We start from the raw sequence: 25,549 nt of genomic DNA on the forward strand, positions 1-25,549 counted from the left end.
AGAGTTCATCAATGAGCTTGATGCCTTGATAAGCTCCTTTCCTGAGGACTCTCACAGTTCTGGGTGACTTTGTCGTCTACCTTTGACTCATTCCTCTCTGCCTCCTTCTTTCCACTCCTCTCTCTTTTGACCTCACCCTCTCACCTTCCCCCTACTCACAAGGCAGGCAATACGCTCGACCTCATCTTTACTAGATGCTGTTCTTCCACTAACCTCATTGCAACTCCCCTCCAAGTCTCCGACCACTACCTTGGTTCTGCCTCCTCACCTCCTCTCCCTCCTTTCTGCATCCTTTGACTCTCTATGTCCCCTATCTTCCAACGGCTCGGTCCTCCCTCTCCCGCTCCGTGGCTTCTTGACTCAATGCGAGCTCACAGAAGCTCCGGAAGGCCGAGCGGAAATGGAGGAAAAAACCGCTACTCCCTCCTCTCTAATTCCTCCTCTGTCTAACTCCGACCACTACCTCCTCCTCTTCTCCGGAGAATCGGCTACTCTCTCCTCTTCCATCCTATCATCTCTTCCCTCTGCTCAAACCTTCTCCAACCTATTTCAACCCTCCTCTCCTCCCTTTCTGCATCCTTTGAATTGTATTTATCTTCATTAGGAAAACCCCGCCTCCCTGCGGACCTGGCATCCTTTCACTCCCTCCTCTCTACAACTAAGTCAACCATTTTGAAAAGAAGATCGACGACATCCGAAATCGGCCGCCCAACAACCTGCCCGCTCGACCCTATCCCCTCCTCTCTTCTCCAGACCATTTCCGGAGACCTTCTCCCTTACCTCACCTCGCTTATCCCTGACAAGTATCCCTTCTTTCTTTTCTCTCCAAAACTCTTGAACGTGCCGTCCTTGGTCAGCTCTCCCGCTATCTCTCTCAGAATGACCTTCAAACAGTCATTCAACTGAGACTGCTCTTCTCTGTATCACGGAGGCGTCCGCACCGCTAAAGCTAACTCTCTCTCCTCTGCTCTCATCATCGGCTGCCTTCGATACTCATTGCGTCCTACCTCGCTCCTACCAGGTGGCGTGGCGAGAATCTGTCTCCTCACCACGCGCTCTCACCACTGGTGTCCCCAGGGCTCTGTTTAATAACCTCACATGGTCTCTCCTATCATTATGCAGACGACACACAATTAATCTTCTCCTTTCCCCCTTCTGATGACCAGGTGGCGAACATCTCTGCATGTCTGGCAGACATATCAGTGTGGATGACGGATCACCTCCTCAAGCTGAACTTCGGCAAGACGGAGCTGCTCTTCCTCCCGGGGAAGGACTGCCCGTTCCATGATCTCGCCATCACGGTTGACAACTCCATTGTGTCCTCCTCCCAGAGCGCTAAGAACCTTGGCGTGATCCTGGACAACAAACTGTCGTTCTCAACTAACATCAAAGGTTCATGCTCTACAACATCCGCAGAGGACCCTGCCTCACACAGGAAGCGGCGCAGGTCCTAATCCAGGCACTTGTCATCTCCCGTCTGGATTACTGCAGCTCGCTGTTGGCTGGGCTCCCTACCTGTGCCATTAAACCCCTACAACTCATCCAGAAACGCAGCCCGTCTAGTGTTCAACCTTCCCAAGTTCTCTCACGTCACCCCGCTCCTCCGCTCTCTCCACTGGCTTCCAGTTGAGGCTCGCATCCGCTACAAGACCATGGTGCTTGCCTACGGAGCTGTGAGGGGAACGGCACCTCAGTACCTCCAGGCTCTGATCAGGCCCTACACCCAAATAAGGGCACTGCGTTCATCCACCTCTGGCCTGCTCGCCTCCCTACCACTGAGGAAGTACAGTTCCCGCTCAGCTCAGTCAAAACTGTTCGCTGCTCTGGCTCCCCAATGGTGGAACAAACTCCCTCACGACGCCAGGACAGCGGAGTCAATCACCACCTTCCGGAGACACCTGAAACCCCACCTCTTTAAGGAATACCTAGGATAGGATAAAGTAATCCTTCTCACCCTCCCTCCCCCCCCCCTTAAAATATTTAGATGCACTATTGTAAAGTGGTTGTTCCACTGGATGTCATAAGGTGAATGCACCAATTTGTAAGTCGCTCTGGATAAGAGCGTCTGCTAAATGACTTAAATGTAATGTAAAATGTCCGGAGAATTGTATTTTTCTTCATTAAACAGTCCAAAATCATATTACACAATTATACAAACAGTATCATACTCACTCATTAATCTTATACAACAATTAGATGTAAACCTCATATCTGAGGCTATTATATAAACAGCGTTATGGTAATGTGGTCACACCGTCTCCCATGAGCTTCCCAAGTTGTGACAAACGGACCAGTTCGTAGCTGGATTCTTCACCGATCTTTTATACTTTCTCCGGAACATGAAATTTGTTTGTACCTCAAGTTCTGTGAGGTGGAACGATTTCCTTTGTCCTCTATGAAAGTTTACTCTCTCTCTCTCTACTATGTGGCCATGTGGCAGGGTCTTCTCAGGAATTTACGGCCTCTGACCACAGTAGCCTAGCTGAAGGAGGCAAGGGGGAGGCAGGGAAAGGGGGGGTGGGGTTGCTATACCCAAAGAAGCCAACGTCATGACATCCCGATCTGCCTGGTGTTTTCCCAGCAAATCAATACAATCAACTAGACACCGCTACAAAACACTCAACATGTTTTGGAATTTAGAAAATGCTCCATTATGAAAAGTATACTGTGTCCAATTCTGATCTCTCATTGATCAAGACAGTATAGTGTTATAGTGTTATTCAAAGTGACGCTTGACTTCTGAGTCATGATGTGCAGCACTTTGGGATGGACACTCACCTGTCTTGATCAATGAGAGAAGATCTGAAATAGACAATATGGCGGCATACATATTATATTGTTGGATTATCTCATGAAGCAAAAATGTATTTAATTTCATAACGTCCAACGTTCCTACTGCAACTAGCGATGGGAGTTGAAAAGATACCATTGGCTTCCAAGTTGAGAATTAGGGAAGTATCACCATGTAAAGGTTAGTTGAAAAACATGCTGCCAATGCATTACACTAGCTAAGATGTAATGGTATGAAAGCATTCACATATCATGTTACAATTCTGTACATCACACATATAGGCCTACACAATAGTTGCCTATATTATTAGAAAAAGGGGATCCTAAAGGTTTTTTGGCTGTCCGCATAGGAACACTCTTTTTGGTTCCAGGTAGAACCCTCTGTGGAAAGGTCTACATAGAACCCCAAAAGTTTATTCAAAGAGTTATCCTATGCGGACAGCCAAAAAACCTTTTGAATCCCTTTTTCTAATAATGTAGGCAACTATTGTGTAGGCACCTTTTTTCTAAGTAGCCGTAGGACATATGGCAGGGGTATAGACAACCCTGTTCTTGGAGTGCCACAGGTACTCCTATAATCCTGCAGTAGCCACGCAGAATGTAATGTTTCTGCATTTCTGACTGCTTTCATTTCAAAATTATTCAAAACATGTAACTACTGGAATATACAGTAATGCATAGTCTAGAGCAGGGGTATTCAAATCTTACCCAACAAGGTCCCGACTACTGCTGGTTTTCTGTTCTACCTGATAATTAATTGCACCCGCCTGGTGCCCTAGGTTTAAATCAGTCCCTAATTAGAGGTGAAGAATGATTTGGTAAACATGGTACAGAATTTCATTTTAGGGGCCTACAATGCCTAAACGTTTGAAATTATGTAGGCTACAGGTCTACAGCACAGAGTGTAAGTGAGAGACAAAATAAAAAACAATGCAGGCAGACATTAACACTTGTAAGCACATCTGTGTCAATTTCTTAGAGTGTTTCTGTGAATAGTAATGAGGCACATAAGAGATCCCTAGGGGTAGTGTGTAGGAACACAGAAGAGACGCCAATTCCCATCACTGGTGGCTTTGGGTGGCTAAGCTCTTTGTCAAAGGATTGAAGCAGCACATTCCAGAGAAGATAAAGGAGATTGAAAGGTGAAATTAGAAGTTGAAATTGAACACATATCTCATTTTTGGAAGGGTGATCCTTTTACTTAGTGGTAAGGCAAAGAATATATATAAAAGTGGCTGACACACATCTCCAGAATTCAGTTCAGTTGTAGGCCTACCTGGTTTAAAGGATTGACCAACAATCATTCATATCCCCAGGCAAGACGAATAACAAAAAACAAGGAGCCCCATCATTGCTCAGACAGATCATTGCTCAACTCTCCTTTTGCTCATCCTACTATCTATCTCTTTTCCCACTCACTTCCCTCACTTATTTTTCCCCAACCCCCCTTCCCCCACCTCTAAATGTTCTCTTTTCCCCAGCTTCCCCAAATCAGATATGACCAATTATCTTCCAGTATCAGATTGCTGTTGTGCCCAATCAGATCAAGTAACATTTTTGCTAGCATTGAATGGGATTAAGAGTGAAAGAGACTGAAGAGATGCCAACTGGTTAATGTGATTGGGAATGAAGGCCTTTGTCTCCAATCGGATTAACAGCAGAAATACAGAGTGGGGATAAATGTCATCCCCTGGGCACCATGCATTGGACCTCCGCTCTTTTGTTGCTCTGCCATTGACATTGACGTACACTAAGCCCCATGTTGAGACATGACCAGAAACAGCACTAACGGGATAGGCAGGGTTGAAGGGCATCACAATAAGCATATGGGATGATACATTTAAAGGATTCTACCATGCAACAGGACAGATATTGACTTACAATAATCAAAAGGTCATAAATGACTTGATTTATGCTCATTTCATTTTTGCTGTCATTAACCAGGTTTCCATCCAACGTTTTTAAGAGACTAATGTACACATTGCATTAAAAAAAAGTCACGACAGGCCTGAAGGAAACAGCAAATTTGTCAGCAAACTTTCCAAATGTCTACAAAACAAATACGCTAGATGAGGTGGGATCTTTGTGTCTATAAATATTAATTATGCAAGAAATGGCGATGGAAATTCCTTTATGCACAAATATTGGTATAATAATCATCATATCGAAGTAAACTTGGAGTCACGTGATATGTTGTGTGATCCTTCCACTACGACTCATTGGGAAATAATGCAGTTTATTGGGCTACAGATAAGGTACAATGAACTTTACAAGGTGGTGAAAGTGCACGCAGTGATTGATGCTCCTTGCCAATAAATATCAAGATTCTTATTATGGCGACATGATGAGCGATGCTTGGCTGCCTTTACACAAATAATCTCGCTATTTTGTCCATAATAATCTCATCACGTAGGCTATTTTACACACACTGTATGTCAAGCTGTTGGCTAGAGCACACATGCCAAGACCAGAGGGGGCACATGAGCAATATTACGCAACGTTTTTTTGTTGACAAAACCATCAGTAGAGTTGGAAATGCCATGGAAACCCATTTAACTTTTTTTATTTTTTATTCTGTAAATGGGAATTTAACCTCAAAAGTTATTTTATGAGTCTCCCGAGTGGCACAGCGGTGCAGTGCTAGAGTCGTCACTACAGATCCAGGTTCGATCCCGGGCTGTGTCTTGAACGGGAGACCCATGAGGTAATGCACAATTGGCCCAGTGTAGTCGGGGTCATGTTGGCGGGGTCATGTTTCGGAGGATGCATGGATCTCGACCTTCCCCTCTCCCGAGTCCGTACGGGAGTTGCAGCGATGGGACAAGACTGTAACTACCAATTGGATATCACAAAATTGGGGTAAAAAAAGGGGTAAAAGTATATATATGTTTAATATACACTGTCATCACGCACAGCCTTTAATTCACAACAGGTCAATATGATGGAAAACCATCTCTGGCAAAATGCAGATTTTGTTTTTATGCAGATTTTTGAATGTTCGCATGAAAATCTGTCACTAATTGGATGGAAACCTAGATACAGTAGTGAGTACATCCCCTATAGCATGTCACCATCTTAATTCATGTATTTATAGACACAACCAAATGTATTTCCATTCTACATAACAGCTGTCCTTTCCCTCTGCACTACAAACTGTCCAAGAGTTTAGTCAGATACTGTGTGCTTGTCTTGTTTAATCATATTTACCTGTCTATAAGTGTAACAGGGCTCCAGAGTAGATCACAACTTTTAGACTTGATGCAGTGTGAACTCCTCTCGGATCTTCTACAGTATCGCACTTTTCTTTACCTGTAGGGGCAGAGGCCAGTACGGACATCAGGCTCCATGTAAATGGAAGAGAAATGCAAAAACAGTTGATATTCTGCTGAGGGTCTGGGCACCTTCCACCGCACTACGGTAGTGACCTTTATGACCTCTCCTTGAAAATCATTCGTCAGGTCTTCTCTCTGCAGCCCTCACACACACAACCTGACCTCAGAGTGAACACATGCGCGCACACACACACAGAATTACAACTGAGGAGCCATTGGTTCTGTCAGCATCACCACTCTCTCTATTCCTCCTGCTCTTCTTTTCGGAAAGTATCAAGGACTCAAGGAACAGTCAGAAATGGCTGGATGAACTCGGTGTGTTTTTGTAGGTCACTTGACTTTCAATGTGGGATAACACTGACCTGAATACAGTACAGGGTTGCTTTATAAGACAATGTGAACATGTAATTTTGTTATGACTTTAGGAAGTGAGAGTCGTGCTTGTATTCATATCCCACTTCCAGAACTATATTGTGTAACACTGCTATATAACACTAAATGAATGTCAATGAGGACAGGAATACATCCTGGAGCACGGCTGTTCTAGACAGTACTTTTCCTAAATGCTATTTTAAGTAATTTTCTAATCCTAATTAGAACTTGCTAAATAGATATAGACCTGTGCATTCTCAACATGATACAAGAGCCTGTGTGTGTGTTAGATGGGCACAATTAATGATGCACACAACACACTGAACAACACGATACACGGTGGACATGCTGGGGAAATACAGGATAGAGAAATTAACACATGTCTATGGCTGTTTAATTCAACATTTAGCAAAGAGAATCCAATCAACTAAGTATTGCTGCGGTATGAATAAACAGTTTATCATTGATGCCGGTTCTCTTGAATCTCTTGCATCCCTGTCCACAAATCTCCAAATGAAGTTTGGAACCAGGGAAAGCTGCGGACAAGTATCACTGATATTCATCCACACTGGTTTTATTGGATGTTAACGTGCTATTGTGAAGACAAACTCGAGGGATGTATGGAGAGCTAGGAACATCAAAAGGATGCTTAAAGAAAAGCTCAACTCAAAAACTATAGATTTTTTCATTAGTCCACTGTTGATACAGTCCCAAAACTTTTTGCATGTCAGCAGTCAAGTTCTCAGGATATTGGACTTTCAAGAAGCAAAGTGTCACCAACATTTAGCATCATAACGACTTTTCCATTAAGTAGAAAGTATTGAAGATATACAGTAGAAGGCTGCATGCAGTAGCATGTACAATTCTTGAGCTGTCTTGTGATTAAGGTGGGCGGAAGTGTGTGTATGATTCATGGAGAATAATTCAAACCGAGCACATCCAAATCTGGGAGAGCACCTGGCACATACTGCCATGGACACTTTTTTTGCATCAGTTTCGGGTTAGGGTTCAAATAACTTGCAGCTCCAAGTAGGTGTACTGTTAAGTTCAGCAAGGGTTCATAGGAGTAGGTGTACTTCTTAGTTCAGCAGGGGTTCATAGGAGTAGGTGTCCCGTGAGTGTTAGACAAGAAGATTTCTCGGTTTACTTAATTATTTATTTTTGCAGAGGAGACAGATGGTACCCATTACCAGGAGGAGCCATGTGACATCCCTAAACAGCACCACTGAGAACCAGATCATTAAAATGTATTTAATCAAATTCGGCATATTAAAAAACCATCTGGTCACTTCTGGACTCCCACTGTTCCCACAACCTCCACCTCTGGATGGTCTGAGAAGACTAACAGAGGGTCAGAGGGTGTGAAGTGTCTGAAATGTCTAGTAACATAAGTCCACACATTCAGACGTCCACACATTCAGATGTAGTCAACGTAGTTGAAACTTATTTCAAGCAATTGCATATAGTGCATTTGGAAATAACTCATTTTGTTACATTACAGCCTTACTCTAAAATGGATTCAATTAGAACACAGCCAATACAACGCAGGAGTGGCTTTGGGACAAGTCTCGGAATGTCCTTGAGTGGCCCAGTCAGAGCCTGGACATGAACCCTGTCTAACATTTCTGGAGAGACCTGAAAATAACTGTGCAGCAACTCTCCTCATCCAACCTGACAGAGCTTGAGAGGATCTACAGAGAAGAATGAGAGAAACTCCCAAAATACAGGTGTGCCAAGCTTGTAGCGTCATACCCAAGAAGACTCAAGGCTGTAATCGCTGTCAAAGGTGTTTCTACAAAGTCCTGAGTAAAAGATCTGAATACTTATGTAAATGTGATATTTCCGTTTTTATTTGTTAATAAATTAGCAAAAAAATCTAAAAACCTGTTTTAGCTTTGTCATTATGGGGAATTGTGTGCAGATTGATGAGGGGGAAAACTATGAATCTATTTAATCCACTTTAGAATAAGACTGCAATGAAACAAAATGTGAAACAATTCAAGGGGTCTGATTACTTTCCGAATGCACAGTAGATTTGTAGTGTACCATGTAAATATGTATACATTGGCTACAAAGAGTTTCCATTAAAGCTGTTATAGCACTGTTAGATGCTGTTATATATTCTCTTATAGCTGTTCCTGAATTGTATAAGACCATTTGTAAACAAACTCATAAGCCCAGTGTTTCTGACTAATTTCATCAAACAGTAATTCTAGAGTGAGAGCAGGATTCAACATACTTAATCGAGCTTTATTGCAAATCCAATGTTTGCACTAAATATACATTTGTAAAGACAAACTGAAAACAGGTTTCAGTTGTAATAACTAGGCCTACTTGTACTGTGTTAGAACTGTGCATGTATGTTCTATATCCAAGCTGTATCACAACCGCACGTGATTGGGAGTCCCATAGGGCGGCGCACAACTGGCCCAGCGTCGTCCGGGTTTGGCCGGTGTAGGCCGTCATTGTAAATAAGAATTTGTTCTTAAGTGACTTTCATAGTTAAATAAAGGTTCAATTAAAAAAAAGACTTTGTAAGGACAGGATACAGTATGTTATATAGGGATAGGCCTTGCCTATGTGGCTACATTCATGTGGCTTTTATAAAGACTAAGCTTTATTTACGAATGACACCGCCTCACAACACAACACCTACATCAGTCTGTCACACCCAGTAAAATACAATACAATCATTACTGTCCAAGCGTGTAGACTTCAGCATTCTCTCTGACTCTTCCCATACACTGAATGGTGGGACTGTGCCGCTGTTACTTTGTTTTCACAATCGTTTAAAAAAAAGTGTACATCCCCAGGGTTTGACGCTGAACGAGAGTGAGAAGCCAACTGGGCCTTTTTGAGGAGTTTAGACTGAAAGTGAAGAAGACGAGAGGGATTTGGCGTTTTTCTGGTTATTCATCATGGGAAAAGGTATAGGCTAATATGGCCAGAATAGACCTTCAAACATCCATATTGGAACACATTATATAACATACATGCTGATAGACTAAAAGCACACATAGTCCTGGTGGATCTTTATGATTAAAAGGCCCGTATTGCAGCTGTCAGTCACCAGCATACTTGAAGGGGACACTGGCCTCAGTGTAGAAATTTTTTTTTAAAGTCAGCAATGACAATAGTAACAGCATCAGAGACTATTATTCGTTTTTTTTTATCCATGAAGTTGAGTTAAATACAAAAAATGGCAATGTCAAATAGACCTATAATTGTCTATTAATTTCCGTTGTATAATCCCCGTCTGCAATTTCAAGATTGGATCTTTACATAACACTACATGCCCATGAATCGTAACTCTGAAAAACTGTTTGGCACATTATTTCGTGCTAAAAATGTGTCTATAGTGAACAGTTATGTAATGAAACAATGTTAAAGAGACCACCGCGTAGCGTGGACAAGGCAGCGCTCCATCATATTAGGTTTAACTAGTTAGAAACGCATCCGTGTATTGAACGCACTTAGTTTGCTTTCTCTCACAGCGAAATATTACGTAGGCCTATTCTCCGCAATTAGGTTGTCAGATCTTTGAACTGATCGGTGACTGTAGCCTAATGCACATTCATTGACATGTTTCCTATCAAATAAACATTATAAATGTCGAGACAACAAAAATAGTTTAGCTAATCATCTTCATTCGCTTACAATTCTTAAATCAATTCAATCAATACAGCTAAAAACGTATAACAATATAGCTGCATTATTTCGTCCTCGTTGCATGAAATGAAAATGACAGGAGCACTCACCTTCCGTGTCTGAGACAGTCTTGATAACCCGAATGATCTATGGGTAGTGCAGTTCTGGAAATGCACAATGGTTCTGGAAGTGCCTCTCTAGCATGTGAATGTGACTACAAGTTCCACAATGAGTGTAGCCACATGCGCTTAATGTACCTTCTGAATCTCGAAAACGTCATACATTGGGCGCGTTTGAGCGGATCCCTTTTGTCAAGTCAGTGACCAACCTTTCAAAATGGGTTGCATTATGGATTAAAAAAATGTCCGACTTGCGCTTACTTGTCGACTACATGAACTTTACAAAATGAATGTGATCAAAGTTCATGAAGTTTTGACTGCATGTTCTGCAGTTGCTCTTCACCAACTTCATCCTACAGCCATCGCCTGCAATGTGTGAAACTCTATTGTCAACGAACCACAAGTATGAGTAGCTGCAGCCCAATATGGCGACCGGACTATTGGGGAGTGGGTGTGTCGAAAGGAGTGGGTGTATGGAAAGCGATTCAGATAATTGGGCAGATTTGTTGGCACTCAAGACCGTGTTGCTTGGCTGATTGGGCGGCACTACGAGTCGATAGTCAGCCGGCGACCAGTGTTGAGTGTTGTGCCTGCCGACTTGATGTGCTTCCTAATGGGTATCATGGTTGTGTCGCCGGCGGTAGATATTGTGGCGATTTTTTTCTCTCACATGATTTTATTTCAAGTAGGATAGCAGCCTACACAATAAATAACTAATATTTATAACCGTCTAGGTGTCACATTGATACATATATCCTGGACTAACTGGTGCCCCAGCGCATTGACTCTGTACGGGTCCGCCCACTATATAGCCTCCCTACTGTTATTTTACTGCTGCTCTTTAATTACTTGTTTAAAAAAATATATATATGATCTATTTTTTACTTAACACTTATTTTTCTTAAAACTGCATTGTTGGTTAAGGGCTTGTAAGTAAGCATTTCACTGTAAGGTGAAATACCTGTTGTATTCGGACATGTGACAAATACAATTTGATTTGATTTATATACAGTCTACTACTCAATGGGGAGGGCATGAACGCAACAACACCGGGACACAGTGCCCTTTGCTCTGCATTGACAAGCACTACTGTCCAGCAACCGGAGTGGGAAGTAGCTAGTAGCCAATATCAGGGTGACAGTAGCAGTAAGCACACACATACAACGCATGAAGCAACAGTACACCCATCATTAATACTTTTAATACAAAATAAACAGTCATCAGTTTTACAACTGAACATTTAAAATGATTTGTGTAAAACTAACAGTGAAATACGACTCAGACTCATCCTCTATCTTAAAAACATCAGTCCAAACTCTCGCAGTACAGTAGCTCAATGTAATAGTTGTATGGTAACGGAAGACAAAAACACAGCTCAATCAAAAACATCTAACCTAATAGCAGAGCGCTTTTGACACAACTCCTTTCCACACACCCGCTACTTTCCTTTCATCACACCCACTTCTTTGCACACACCCACTACTTTCCTTTCAACACACCCACTTCTTTGCACACACCCACTGCGTTCCTTTCAACACAGCCACTTCTTTGCACACCCCCACTTCTTTCCTTTCAACACACCCACTTCTTTGCACACACCCACTATGTTCCTTTCAACACACCCACTTCATTGCACACCCCCACTTCTTTCCTTTCAACACAGCCACTTTTTGCACACCCCCACTACTTTCCTTTCAACACACCCACTTCTTTGCACACACCCCTACTTTCCTTTCCTTTCACACACACTGCGTTCCTTTCAACACAGCCACTTCTTTGCACACCCCCACTTCTTTCCTTTCAACACACCCACTTCTTTGCACACACCCACTATGTTCCTTTCAACACACCCACTTCATTGCACACCCCCACTTCTTTCCTTTCAACACAGCCACTTTTTTGCACACCCCCACTACTTTCCTTTCAACACACCCACTTCTTTGCACACACCCTCTATGTTCCTTTCAACACACCCACTTTTTTGCACACACCCATTATGTTCCTTTCATCACACCCACTTTTTTGCACACACCCACTGCTTTCCTTTCAACACACCCACTTTTTTGCACACCCCCACTACTTTCCTTTCAACACAGCCACTTCTTTGCACACCCCCACTTCTTTCCTTTCAACACACCCACTTCTTTGCACACACCCACTATGTTCCTTTCAACACACCCACTTATTTGCACACACCCACTACTTTCATTTCAACACACCCACTTCTTTGCACACACCCACTACTTTCCTTTCAACACACCCACTTCTTTGCTCACACCCACTACTTTCCTTTCAACACAGCCACTTCTTTGCACACACCCACTACTTTCCTTTCAACACACCCACTTATTTGCACACACCCACTACTTTCCTTTCAACACACCCACTCACCCATACTCCGGTCGGCATACTGGGATGCTGCTACCCCCTTCTCACAAACCATTAGGGTGTTTTTGTTTCACCCATGCGAATGTGACCATAGATATGACTGAAACAGGAGCCAACATTGCCGTGATTCATGGATTACAGTGAATATATATACAAATGAATGTGACATTTGAGGCTCTCTTTCACTAATTGATTGTACAATGTACACATAAGATTTCAGTTTGTGGGTGTGTGATATTGGGGGTTGGAGATGTTTATTTTTGACATTATAAAGAAAAACATATAAACAATGGCAACACTGCCATGTTGATCTGTTTGAGAATTCAAAAGAGGTTTATTATTGGAAGACGTATTATGACTGATATTGGCTGAAAGTATTTTAATTCACTACCACTAATATCCAATTAACACAGAACATGAACTGGTAAACAGCAAGGTAGACGAGAGATAACCAGGGAAGAGCCAGTCAGTAGAATGTAATATAGAATGTGAACCATCCCTCAAGGCCTATAATTCAACATTACAGCACCACTAATTAAACACTCAGTTAAACTGACAGACCAGGGTGATTTTGGGCTAATCTACATAGGTGAAAGAGAGAGTGTATTAGCAGCTGCAAAGTTTATGAAGCTTTTTATGTGGGTTTTAAATTGGTTGTTAGGAGACTAACCAAAAAACACTTCATTGTCCATCAGATGCCACTCAGCAGAATATTTTTGTCATAGAAGTCACAGTTTGGTTGAGTCCACTGTGTGCAGTTGATTGAGAAGAAATGTATTGATTCACTGTTATACAGATGTCAGTGGGAAGATGTCAGGCAGGAATGATCCAACATCTTGGTATGACAGACTGAAATACAGTAGAATTGGTACCCTAGTCAGCAGAGCTTGCTCCATCCAAGTGTAAAATATACTGCCTTTAAAAAAACGTCCAATCGAGCCACCAGCAGAAGTTGTCTAATAATTATATGAAAATATCTAAACTCTTCAGATGCTCATACATGTGTTAAATGAATTGCCAGAAGTTGACACCAGTTGTCGTGAATTTTAGTTACAGTACATCTGTTATGCAATTATTATTATGGAAGCAGGTTCAAGTAGTGTCACCTTTTTGCCTTTACAAGTCAAGGACCAAACAATGTTTTGCTTAATCCTCTTGTCACACCTTGGTCATTGTATTTTGTGTTTTTGTTATATGTTTGGGTAGGCCAGGGTGTGACATGGGTTTATATGTTGTTTTTCGTATTGGGGTTTGTAGTATTTGGGATCGCGGCTAATTAGGGGTGTTGTATAGGCTTGGCTGCCTGAGGCGATTCTCAATTGGAGTCAGGTGCTTATCGTTGTCTCTGATTGGGAACCGTATTTAGGTAGCCTGAGTTCGCTTTATATTTTGTGGGTGTTTGTACCTGTCTCTGTGTAGTAGTCACCAGATAGGCTGTAATTAGTTTCACGTTTCGTTTGTTGTTTTCATATTTCAGTTATTTCATGTACCGTTTTCATTCATTAAAGTCATGAGTAACCTACACGCTGCATTTCGGTCTGACTCTCTTCTTACAACAGACGAACGTCATTACACCTCTACAATCGTGGGAATGGATAGTGCTACATTTAAATGTTTCTTACAGAATAAATATGAAATGCATATGCATAACCATGGTAGCAATTGAAAGGGAACAGTTTGGAGATTATAGGAAAATTATTAGACTGAAGGTGAGAAGAACAGGTCACCTGAGACAAGACTGGATCCAAACATAACACTGTTGATTTTATGTGCATTTTACATTTACTGTACTTTCCACCACATTTGTTGATAACGAAAATACTCTGGTAATATTCTGTAACATGATAAGAATATTACTGGGAAATGTGGGGTAGATTCAAATTAAGAAAAAACAATTAGAAGGGTTTGAGTGAGAGGACTAGCTGGTGTCTCCAAGTGGCCACACACCTCTCCAAAGTGTGCACAGTTCCTAAGTAATTTCAATGCACCTTTATGACTCAAAGCTCTCCTATCTGTGCAGTTGAGGAACTACCGCAAGCACACTTGAGGTTGTTTTGTATGGAACACAAACCGGCATCCTGGCCATCACACAATTACCGTTGTTACCTCAATCCAAAAACAGTCTATTATAAATCACAATCTTGTTCAGGTGGGCATAATTTGAAAGCTTGTTCTATTGCCAACATGACTAGCTAAGTTATAAATATGGTATTACAGTGTCAGGCTTCACAGTTCAAATTCAGGGAAACACATTTTAAATTTGGTGCGCATAGAAAGGAGTCATGAGTACGTTCAGGTTTGTGTGCTGTGGCAAATTTTCTTCACACTAACAAACACAGGGTCATTCTGTTCAGAACAACACAATGCCTTGTAATCTTGTATCTGTACATCAAACATAGTGATCAAAAAAGTTGACACTGTATATGACATGAGTTTTATGCTATGAAATTGTGAAGTGCACATTTGGATTCACAGGTGTTTGGCTTGCTTGTATGATATCAAAGTTGTATTCATGATAATCCTCAATGTCCCATCTTTCAAAATACACAGAGTCCTCTTCGGTTTCAGCTGTTCCCTCACTCAGACAACAACAAATCTGCAAAAGTTTCCCAAGCGCAGAGCCATATCCATGATGTCATACATAGCATGTTACTGTACAGCCACTGCATTCCAATTTAGGTGTTTATGAGTGCAAAAATCTTCCATTTTCAGGTACGAGTGTAAAGGGCTATGGTATATTTTTGCAACAGAATACAGTTTGTCTTTAACACGTCATCTCTATTGTTTAGTCCCCTACGTGTATAGCTCATTGTGAATGAGAATGGTTTTCCACTGCAATTGGCATTGTATGTTGTTGACAGTTTGCCAACATAATCGATTATATGTCAAAGCTGAAGCTGTGTAGCCTTTGTCAAGGCCATATTTGTTTGTTGTGGCTTTGTCCTGTGTGTGCTTGTTAGTTTTTACTCCCACACACTGAAGGGTGTAGGCCTATAACATTGTACAAACAAATACAGTGGGTTTTTTAAGGATGCTTTTTTCAGGTGTGCATAATAATGTATTGTAAAACAGATAGACATATAGACCAATAGATTATAGAACTATTTCCATTAATACATGTCAACATCAACAGTCAACATCATATGGTAATTTATATTTAATTCAACCTGCCTCTAAAACAGATTTTCCAGATCGGCTACCAAGTTCCATTAAATGGCAATCTGCAGTTGCTACATCCATCTGATAAATGAATGAGTATAGCCTACCCATTGATTCTTGAAGAATATAACATATTGATGCCTCAGGAGCTTAGTTCAACTGGCGTACCCCATCAGAACCCAAAATATGAGCTTGTTTAACTCCTTTGTTCATAAACAATGTAAATGTAAACAAACAATGTAGCCTATATCCCCAAAACATGGTTAAAACTATAATATCGATATCATGGATGATCAGTCCCCATATCCATAGCTCTGCCCATGAGTTTGAGAGTGGGTAAATTTGTTCAGCCCCAGCTGTTTACTAAATCAGTGGCGGGTTGTCACTTTGTTATTGTTCGAAGTGCAGATTGCCCCTTTAAACTGTTGGCTATTGCTGAATAGTGAGCAACTACCCGGCGCTAGGATCCGGAGGAGTGAGCTCTGCATCTCTCAAGCTCCCTCTCCCCCCCATCTCTCTCCCCTCCTCTCCTCTCCTTTTCTCCCAAGCCTGTTTTAAAGTCTCTGCCAGACTTCGATTCACACGCTACTTCCTGGATGGAGGAATGGAAAGCTTCCAGTGCCGCTCCAACTGTTCCCTCTCTGTTTTCGCCAGCAGAACCGCTGCAGCTCTCGGATGCATGGACTAGCCTACTGCCACTGGCGTCTTCTGCTCCTATCCCCTCGATTCTTGTTGAATGAACTGATTCAAGCTCGAAAGCTATATCTCTCCTAACTGACATGTTTTTCTTTGGGAGTATCAAGAAGCTGTTTGGAAGGAGGTTTTAAGAAGTAAAGACTGTTTTCTGGATGTTCCAGACAGCACTGAATATAATTCCACTGAACAGTCACTAGCCTACATTTAGCAGCATTTGCGCTGTTTTTACGCAGCGAACATTAATTATTTGATCAGACGGATAACTCAACAGTTGCCCTTTTTGCTCTCGATGTTCATTTTGTCATGCGGAGGCTACTACAATCGTGTTGCTGGTGGATCTTGTCTCTGATCTCGTCTGCCTTCCTTCTCTTTTGGGCCGAATGTCATCCAGGTAAGTTTTTCGAAGTCGTATCTCAGTTTTCCAGGCTTGGCGATGACTTGAAAAGCCGTGGAGTAGTTCTAGGGAACATTAGTGCAATATGACTAAACTCAGCTCATACACGAGTGGCATATTAAGGACCTGTAATGTTGACGTGTTCAGTCTGTAACATAATGCTGTGCAAATTTGTTCTATGCGCCTTTTTCATAATTAGAATACACATTCAATCAGACACTAACCACGGTCAACTATATTATTTGGGATTATGGAAATTTAGATTTTGACGCGAAATGATTTGCTTTTTCATGGCTATTTTTTGGTGAATCTATTATATCTCCATTAGGCTACAATCATTCTAAGGTGGTAAAACTCCCTTCCACTTTATCTTCATTAACTCGCGACGCGCATATATCACCAGGAAAGATCATGATAAGAATTAGTGTAACCAAAATAGACTATTCTGTTCCAACAACTATCTTAAATGTATATACAATACTCAGAAATAGACTTGATAATTGACAGCGGATCGCCCATTCAACGAAACCGTTATCTCCCAACCGTGTGGCTACAGATCAGACAATACAAATCAACGGCGCTGCAAACATGTAGATTTATCTTTGTATGAGGCTATCTCACATTCCAAATGAGTTTAACTACAAGGTTATGGATTAACACATAAAGCATATGAAACAATCACCGTTAGCGGGAAAGCAACAGCAGGTAATTGACACCCAACTACCCACATTTGCGGTCCATTTGACCCCTATACATAATTGTTTTATAACATATTATAGGTTTAGGCTACATCATTGAGTCTTGGCACAATGTTCCTATTCAGACTTGCCTAAAAGAAAACGAGAGAGTAACGATGACTGCCCGAATCAATGTGAATCTTGCTCGGGGAGAGCTTCATCATTTGGAATGCTAAATAGAAACATTCCTATAACTAATTGTCGATATATGACAATGCTCGGACTAATAAAGGTCCTTGGAATTTGCGAATGTAGGCTATAACCTACCCGCACGGACGCTTAGATGATTCTCACCGCTGTCCCTATGGTTTCTTTGTAGAATTTGTATTTGGGTGACCTTGACTGAGTGGCACGCGAGTTTCCTCAAGCTTTTTACATTTGATCTGATGACTGCACGTCCAAGAAATGTATTTGTGCCTGCTTGACAGTCCCTTCAGGAGAAGGCGCTGCTATGGACGCTCAAGGCATCTCCAAAACATATTATTTTGTTTTATCATATGCATATATATAAATCAAATTTGTGAGATGTTTTTTTTGTAGAATGAAATGATCACAACTTTGAATGAGATTAATTATACATTACGTCTTTTTCTGCTATATAGGCTTATTGGCAAGCCAAGAAACTCATTTTAATTCCCATGCAACCTTGATATGTAATTCAATTATTTTACATGGGATCCAATGTCTCTGAAGAGAGACGATGTAATATCTACAGGGAAAGTATGAAGTGCATTGCAAAGCATAACTTTGTAATGGTAATGTACATGCTGGAAATACATTGTGTGCGTGTCACATTTTATTGCTCTCTCTCTAGCTCTGTGATGGTGATGATTCATTTATCATATTTTCTCTAACTCTAAAATATGAAAATATATATATTACTGTGCTGTGTACTCCTTGCAAATCCAAAACCAAGTCTAGTCCGTCACCCCTGGTCTCTACCGTTTGGATTTTGTGAAACAAAACTTAGCCTACTTTACTGAGAAATCCACACTTCATACTTGACTTCTAACTTCTTCTGAAATTCCATCATAAAAGCTGAAGGAAACGTGGAGTTGGATCCTTGTTAACCATTCTGATTCCTTTCATTTTGACTCGTCTCCCTTCTCACATTACATCTGATCGCTAATCTAGAGGGAAATCAACCAGAGGGACGGAGATTAGTCAGAAGTGGGGGTCAAACTGCAAAGAAGAAGGATTAAGGGACAGAGGGAGGGATGGATGTGGTACACACCCCTCCCCCATTTTTTCCCCGAAATGGTACTACATAAGGGTCATTTGGCTTGTAACCATAGCAGAACCCTTTTTTTGGTGTTATATAGAACCCTTTTTGAAGGTTCAATAAATAATCATGCCCATAAGGTTCTAAATGGAACCTGTATGGTTCCTATGGTTATATTAAGAACCATTAAAAAAAGTTATATTTGGCACCAAAAAAGGATTCCGCTATGGTTACAACCCTCTTTGGGGCTATATAGAAGCTTTTTTTATGGTTCTTTGTAGAACCTTTATGGTGAATGGTTCTATAAATAGTGTTTCTTAATCTGAAAGGTTCTTCGTAGATCTTTTTGAAGAACTATACATTTTTATTTTTATTGTGGTTAGCCTTGTTATATTGTTAAAATTCCATAGGTGTTATTATTGTGTTAATTGACAAGTTGAATGAAGTGAGCTACCGCTGGAACAGCTGGGGGTCCCTGAGGAGAGAATTGAGAACCACTGACTGATTGAGTCAACTGTTTTCAATTGACACAAGGCCATACATGAGTCTTTCACATGACACCATTACTGGCCATAGTCATATACTGAACAAAAATATAAACACAACATGAAAAGGGTTGGTCCCATGTTTCATGAGCTGAAATAAAAGATAACAGACATTTTCCATACGCACAAAAAGCTTATTTAGCTCAAATTGTGTGCCCAAATTTGCTTACATCCCTGTTAGTGAACATTTTATCATTTGACAAGATAATCCTTCCACAGGTGTGGCATATCAAGAAGCTGATTAAACGGCACGATTGTTACACAGGTACACCTTGTGCTGGGTACTATAAAAGGCCACTCTAAGATCTGCAGTTTTATCACTCAACACAATGGTACAATTGCACGCTCCCTCAAGTTTTGAGGGAACGTGCAATTGGCATGTTGACTGCACAAATTTCCACCAGGGCTGTTGCCAGATAACTGAATGTTCATTTTTCTACCATAAGCCACCTCCAACGTTGTTTTAGAGAATTTGGCAGTACATCCAATCACATGTAACCACGCCAGCCGAAGACCTCCACATCCGGCTTCTTCACCTGTGGGATCGTCTGAGACCAGCCACCCGGACAGCTGATGAAACTGAGTAGTTTTTCTGTCTGTAATAAAGCCCTTTTGTGGGGTAAAACTCATTCTGATTGGATGGGCCACGCTCCCCTGTGAGTGGGCCTGGCCCTGTGGCGGGCCCAGGCCCACCCATAGCTGTGCCCCTGCCCAGTCATGTGAAATCCATAGATGAAGGCCTCATGAATTTATTTAAATGGACTGATTTCCTTATATGAACTGTAACTCAGTTCAAATTTGTTGAAATTGTTGTGTTTATATTTTTGTTCAGTATTCATAACATGCAATGGCCTAACACAACACATTAGATCAACTGGAATGACACGGTTGCACAAAAGAGCTGTGAGCAAAGCATTCCTCAAAATATTCAGAAGTGCCACCACCTCCACTACATTTTAAAATGTCGGTAAAAGAGCAAAGAATCCTTTTGTGAACTGTAAATAAGCATTGAAGACCTCAAAGGGTTATTTGAGTCATTATGGTTCACATAGAACCATCACCCTTCCCAAAGAACCCTTCAGGAATTCTCTTTTTCTTTGTGTGTAGCTCAGCAGTAGTGACAGAATTCAGAACAGGAGGAGGATGGAGTTGCATTAGAGGAGTGATGAATGCTTGAGGAACAGGACATTGTCACAGAAGGGCAAATACACGCCCCAATGACTGGGACTGTCTCTCTCTCTCTTTCGCTCTCTGCTGGTGTGCAGTGTGTCGAACATCAAGGTGTCAGCCTGCTGTAAGCGACATTAGGGGTTGGGTGGGACAGGTAGCGAAAAGCTGAGTTTTATCGCTTCTGTATGTGTTGCTGCAAGCCGTTGTTTGACAAAAGTGATAGTTTTTAGTTATGACTAAAGTGATAGTAAGAAGATAATGCCAGTTCAAGGATAAAATGTTATATTTCATCACCAATATTTTCTGTTTTGTATAGTTCAACTAGTTTAACTATTTTATTGGACTGTAATATTTTATTACAAACTGTGAACTTTAACCCCTGAGCATTAAACATGCTTTAACTGTTCACAATGCTCACACTCACATCTCCTTCAATGTCATGTCAATAGGTGGCAGGTAGCCTCGTGCTTAAGAGTGTTGGGCCAGTAACTGAAAGGTTGCTGGTTTGATCCCGGAGCCAATTAGGTGAAAAATATGATGTGCCCTTGAGCAAGGAACATAACCCCAATTGCTCCTGTAAATCGCTCTGGGTAAGCGTGTCTGCTAAATGACTAAAATGTAAAATGACTTCTGTAATCTCGATTAACCTTGAACTAAGGTCTTGCATAATTGGATAGCTGCTTGATGAGGTTCTGGGTCCATACATGTTAAGAGAAGAGATGCTAGAACGAGGAGCGGAACCGAAACGAAGAGCTTCCCCCTTTCTCTTTGCACGGTATGGGCAAGTCTATGGACCAAATGTCCCCCCCCCCCCCCTTCCGAAATTCTAAAACCTGATTTGTCTGTAATAACCGCTGCTCATTGTCCTGCTCATCCCATTCAGCCCTGACAGATTCTTCGGTTAATGTGCAGAATCTGTCCGGGAGGGATGCCGTCTTCCACCAATACAGCCAAACACTGTAGACGGAGACGGACAACATAGCAACTCTATTACTCTTGTCAATATTCTGTGAAAGAGGCTGCCGCACTCTTCAGTTTCCCGTAAGGGCCAGTTTGCTGACTGTGCAGTGGGGCCGCACAAACATCTGTTTGGGATATAAAAAGTGCTGAATATCACTGCGGGGGCGTCTCCTGCCATAGGGCACCGGCTCCAGCCTCCAGTCCCCAGCTTGGGTGTTAGTGTACTACTGAGTCTAGCCACAGCCAGTCAGCCAGGCTAGTAATGAAAGACAGAACACATTGCCCTGTCAGTCACTTCTCCACCATTCAGCCCAAGAATACTAAAAGGAAAGACGGAGGGAGAGAAAGAGATAATTTTGGCCTTCGATCAGTCCCCTTTTCTGTGAAATGAATGTATGGAGTTCACAGAACAAGCTGAACAGAACAGGCATTGTAATCTTATGAGAAGCTCCTGAGCCAGCACATCTTTTCATTTTCCTCTCCTTTTTTATTTATTTATCTTCCCTTCATTGTCGTCTGGGGAGAGTGCAATTGTTTGAATCTGATAGAATGAAATAATGTGTTTATTATCCATTCTGAGCCGGGAGCGCCTTCAATTTCAAGTCGCAGTGTGCGATAGTAGGCTAAAGGTTGACATTTAGGGAGGATTGGATATGCTTTTGGCCTCAGTAACAACATTATCATTATCATTATCATCATCATCATCTCTCCCAGCACTGGCTATTATCTGCCTCTCACACAGGCCGGAGCAGCTCTAATGTCCGCCAGGTCACTTTATCAGTCACTGGGCCTGTCATCGTCACCAAGCTCCCCCTAATAGATTGATTAAAAGATATGGGGGGGAGGCAGACAGTTAACTGCGTGGGACGCTGTCATGTTGCAGTTGCTTAGTGATTTTCTGCAGGGTTCTTGATGAAAGTGTGGTTTGTGGAGAGAGATGCTGAACTACATGACCACACACTACAATGTGTTGTGCATTGTAGTTATCTGAATTAGTTTTCTGTTAGTCATGCTGTTCAATTACAGCATTAGGGCAAGTAATAATGCTGATAATACTATTCATTCATATTTTCACAATAATAGTAAAGTAATGATACTTTGAATAAAACATAAGAAGAAGATTGAAAATCTGTGTTTAGAGTTTTCATCAGCATTTCCATTCTTTTTTCTGTCGCTCATCAGTTTTTCGCCTCATACTCTGAAACCCAGAAAGCTACTGGGCAACACGTTCTGTGCTGGGAAGATTCCGGGCTGCCTTCCCTATTTCTTGCCATAGCGCTTGGGCTTAATGCCCTGCTGAATATAAAAGCTGCTTCAGTCAACAGTGGGCATCGGCGTCTTCTTTTCTATTGTTCCAGCTCATTGTTTTAATCAAGTCTTCACTGGGTTATTTTCAATGGGAAGTGGTGGAAGTTTCCCATCATTATTTTCAATGGAAAGTGGTGGGAGTTTCCCAACATTATTTTCAATGGGAAGTGGTGGGAGTTTCCCATCATTATTTTCAATGGGAAGGGGTGGGAGTTGCCCATCATTATTTTCAATGGGAAGTGGTGGGAGTTTCCCATCATTATTTTCAATGGGAAGTGGTGGGAGTTTCCCATCATTATTTTCAATGGGAAGTGGTGGGAGTTTCCCATCATTATTTTCAATGGGAAGTGGTGGGAGTTTCCCATCATTATTTTCAATGGGAAGTGGTGGGAGTTTCCCATCATTATTTTCAAGTTTAAGGATAATTTACCGGTCTGCCCTTTGCTGCTTTAAAACTGCTCTTTCTGCTTTCCCTCTTTCTTCTTCTGCTTCCCTCTCTCTTTTAGTGGGTTGGTATGATTGGTTCCAGTGCGCTCCGGTTCATTTAATGTGTTTCCTGCCCATCTCTTTCAATCTGTGAGAAGCACATCTCACGCTGTTAGATGCAGGGTGTCCATTATCCCTCATCATGCATTGAAGTAGACACTTTTTCAATCACATGTCTTGCTAACTAAGGCTTCATTTGATGTGCACACTAAAAAAACACAGACAGATTTGGAGTTCCTGGACTGGCGTGGTTACTCGTGGTTGTAAGGCCGGTTGGATGTACTGCCATATTCTCTAAAACAATGTTGGAGGGGGCTTATGGTAGAGAAATAAACATTCAATTATCTGGCAACAACTCTGTTGGACATTCTTGCAGTCAGCATGCCAATTGCACGCTCCCTCAACTTGACACATTTGTGGCATTGTGATAACCTGCACACTGCACAACTGTGGCCTTTTGTGTGGCCTTTTGTTGTACCTAGCACAAGGTGCACCTGTGTAATTATCATGCTGTTTAATCAGCTTCTTGATATGCCAAACCTGTCAAGTGGATGGATTATCTTGGCAAAGGAAAAATGCTCACTAACAGGGATTTAAATACATTTGTGCTCGTAATTTGATAGAAATAAACTTTTTGTGCTTATGGAAAATTTATGTTTAAGCTCATAAAACATGGGACCAACAAGTTATATGTTGTGTTTTTGTTCAGTATAGTTACACACACAGTGCTTTTAACATACAATGTTTTCATCTTACATATTTGACACACATTGACATACTGTATATGCTTAGGTTGTGCATGTTCATTTACACAGTTATTATTTTTCAACATGTGAGATTTGAACTCGCAACCTCTTGATTCATGGCATTTCAATATTCCTGCTATGCCACCATGTCTGTGTCAATAATCATTTAATCTGACTATTCAATGATTTTGATTGACTTATTTAAGCAATTTTAGGTTTAGTTGTCTAATGTTGGTGGGGCATATTACCCTGTTTTTAATGTTACTTCTTAATTCACTATGATAAATAAAATAGTTTTTCTTGGGTTTACTATTAACAGACCTTAGATTTACTTTGAAGTGCAAAGTGTAGAAATACATGCGAATTCAGTTATTGACACAGCCATGGTGGTGTAGCAGGAAGATTGGAATGATGTGAACCAAGAGGTTGTGAGTTCACAATCCCAGGTGAGAACCTGTTGAATACTATTTACTGTATAATAAACATGCACAATTTAATTGAATAATGCATGGATCTAAAGCACTGCATCTCAGTGTAAGAGGCATCAATACAGATCCTGGTTTGATCCTGGGCTGTATCACAGCCGACTGTGATCGGGAGTCCCATAGGGCGGCGCGCAATTGGCACAGCGTCGTCCAGGTTAGGGGAGGGTTTGGCCGGGGTAGGCCGTCATTGTAAAATAAGAAATATTTTTTAACTGACTTGCCTAGTTAAATATAAAAAATGTCAACGGGTGTCAACTATGTAAGTTAAAAGCACTGTGTGTTTGTGTAACTTGTTCCACAGACTCTTTCGAGATAGATGCCATAAATAATTTCTAGTTGAATGAACATAGAGACAAATTGAGCAAAAGCATGATTTCTGCCTACGTTTTCTCACGTTGGTGCTAAGTTTGGGCCAGCTAAAAATGTTTTAAAAAACAGGCAATACTTTGACTGAAAAGTTGAGCAAACAAATTAAAAGGCTGTGGAAACAGTTAATTAAAAATACTTGGTTGAAACAATGTTTTTTTAAATTGAATTTTTACAGTGCATGGAATATACTACCTGTAATGCTTTAATAGAATTGCCATGTACTGTTTGCCATGGATTGCAATACATGGATTAGTAACAATGGTCAAAATATTTTCCTCACAGTGGTTGATGGAGACAAAGGGCAATGCATACATTTATGGAAAGTTAATTGCAAGAGTTAATTCTGCACATGTCAAGTAACGCATTAAGACCTTGCTGTACATAATGATCTTTAATTCAAGTACGCTATCCCTGTGTACCAGAGAGGCAGATTAGAGGTTTATAAAAAGCAAGTCATGGCTTTTCCAATGTCCTTTAGTAGCAGCTAAATGTTGGGCTGCAATAGAGTTGACGGCAACCTGCAAAGTAACCTCTCTCTCAGCGGTACTATTACAGACAGTCCCTCAGGTGGAACAGCAGGGATGGGATAGAGACAGGAGGCCAGAGGGCGTAACATGAACGGG

The 25,549-nt window shown here is 41.4% G+C and overlaps 2 protein-coding genes across 5 annotated transcripts in view; one reads left to right on the forward strand and one right to left on the reverse strand.

Moving 5' to 3' along the window:
• fhit (fragile histidine triad diadenosine triphosphatase) overlaps positions 1-10,670 on the reverse strand; it is a 321,791-nt gene extending 311,121 nt beyond the window's left edge. For 2 of the 3 annotated variants that reach the window (XM_046312143.1, XM_046312142.1), the window contains exons 1-2: positions 10,253-10,669; positions 5,998-6,099 (exon numbers count right to left, since the gene is read on the reverse strand). The gene's annotated coding sequence lies outside the window, so the exon portion shown is untranslated. Of the gene's footprint in view, positions 1-5,997; positions 6,100-10,252 lie in introns of all 3 variants that reach the window. The other variant, XM_046312144.1, reaches the window with a different exon arrangement.
• A 5,709-nt stretch (positions 10,671-16,379) lies between these two features.
• The window catches only part of LOC124002645 (receptor-type tyrosine-protein phosphatase gamma-like), a 341,627-nt gene continuing 332,457 nt past the window's right edge, over positions 16,380-25,549 (forward strand). For both annotated transcript variants that reach the window (XM_046310229.1, XM_046310230.1), the window contains exon 1: positions 16,380-16,895. In XM_046310229.1, coding sequence (XP_046166185.1) covers positions 16,808-16,895 — 88 coding nt within the window. In that variant the 5' untranslated portion in view covers positions 16,380-16,807. The remainder of the gene's footprint in view (positions 16,896-25,549) is intronic.

The sequence above is a fragment of the Oncorhynchus gorbuscha genome, linkage group LG18 (assembly GCF_021184085.1).
Source record: "Oncorhynchus gorbuscha isolate QuinsamMale2020 ecotype Even-year linkage group LG18, OgorEven_v1.0, whole genome shotgun sequence".
In the NCBI taxonomy this organism is placed as follows: Eukaryota; Metazoa; Chordata; class Actinopteri; order Salmoniformes; family Salmonidae; genus Oncorhynchus; species Oncorhynchus gorbuscha.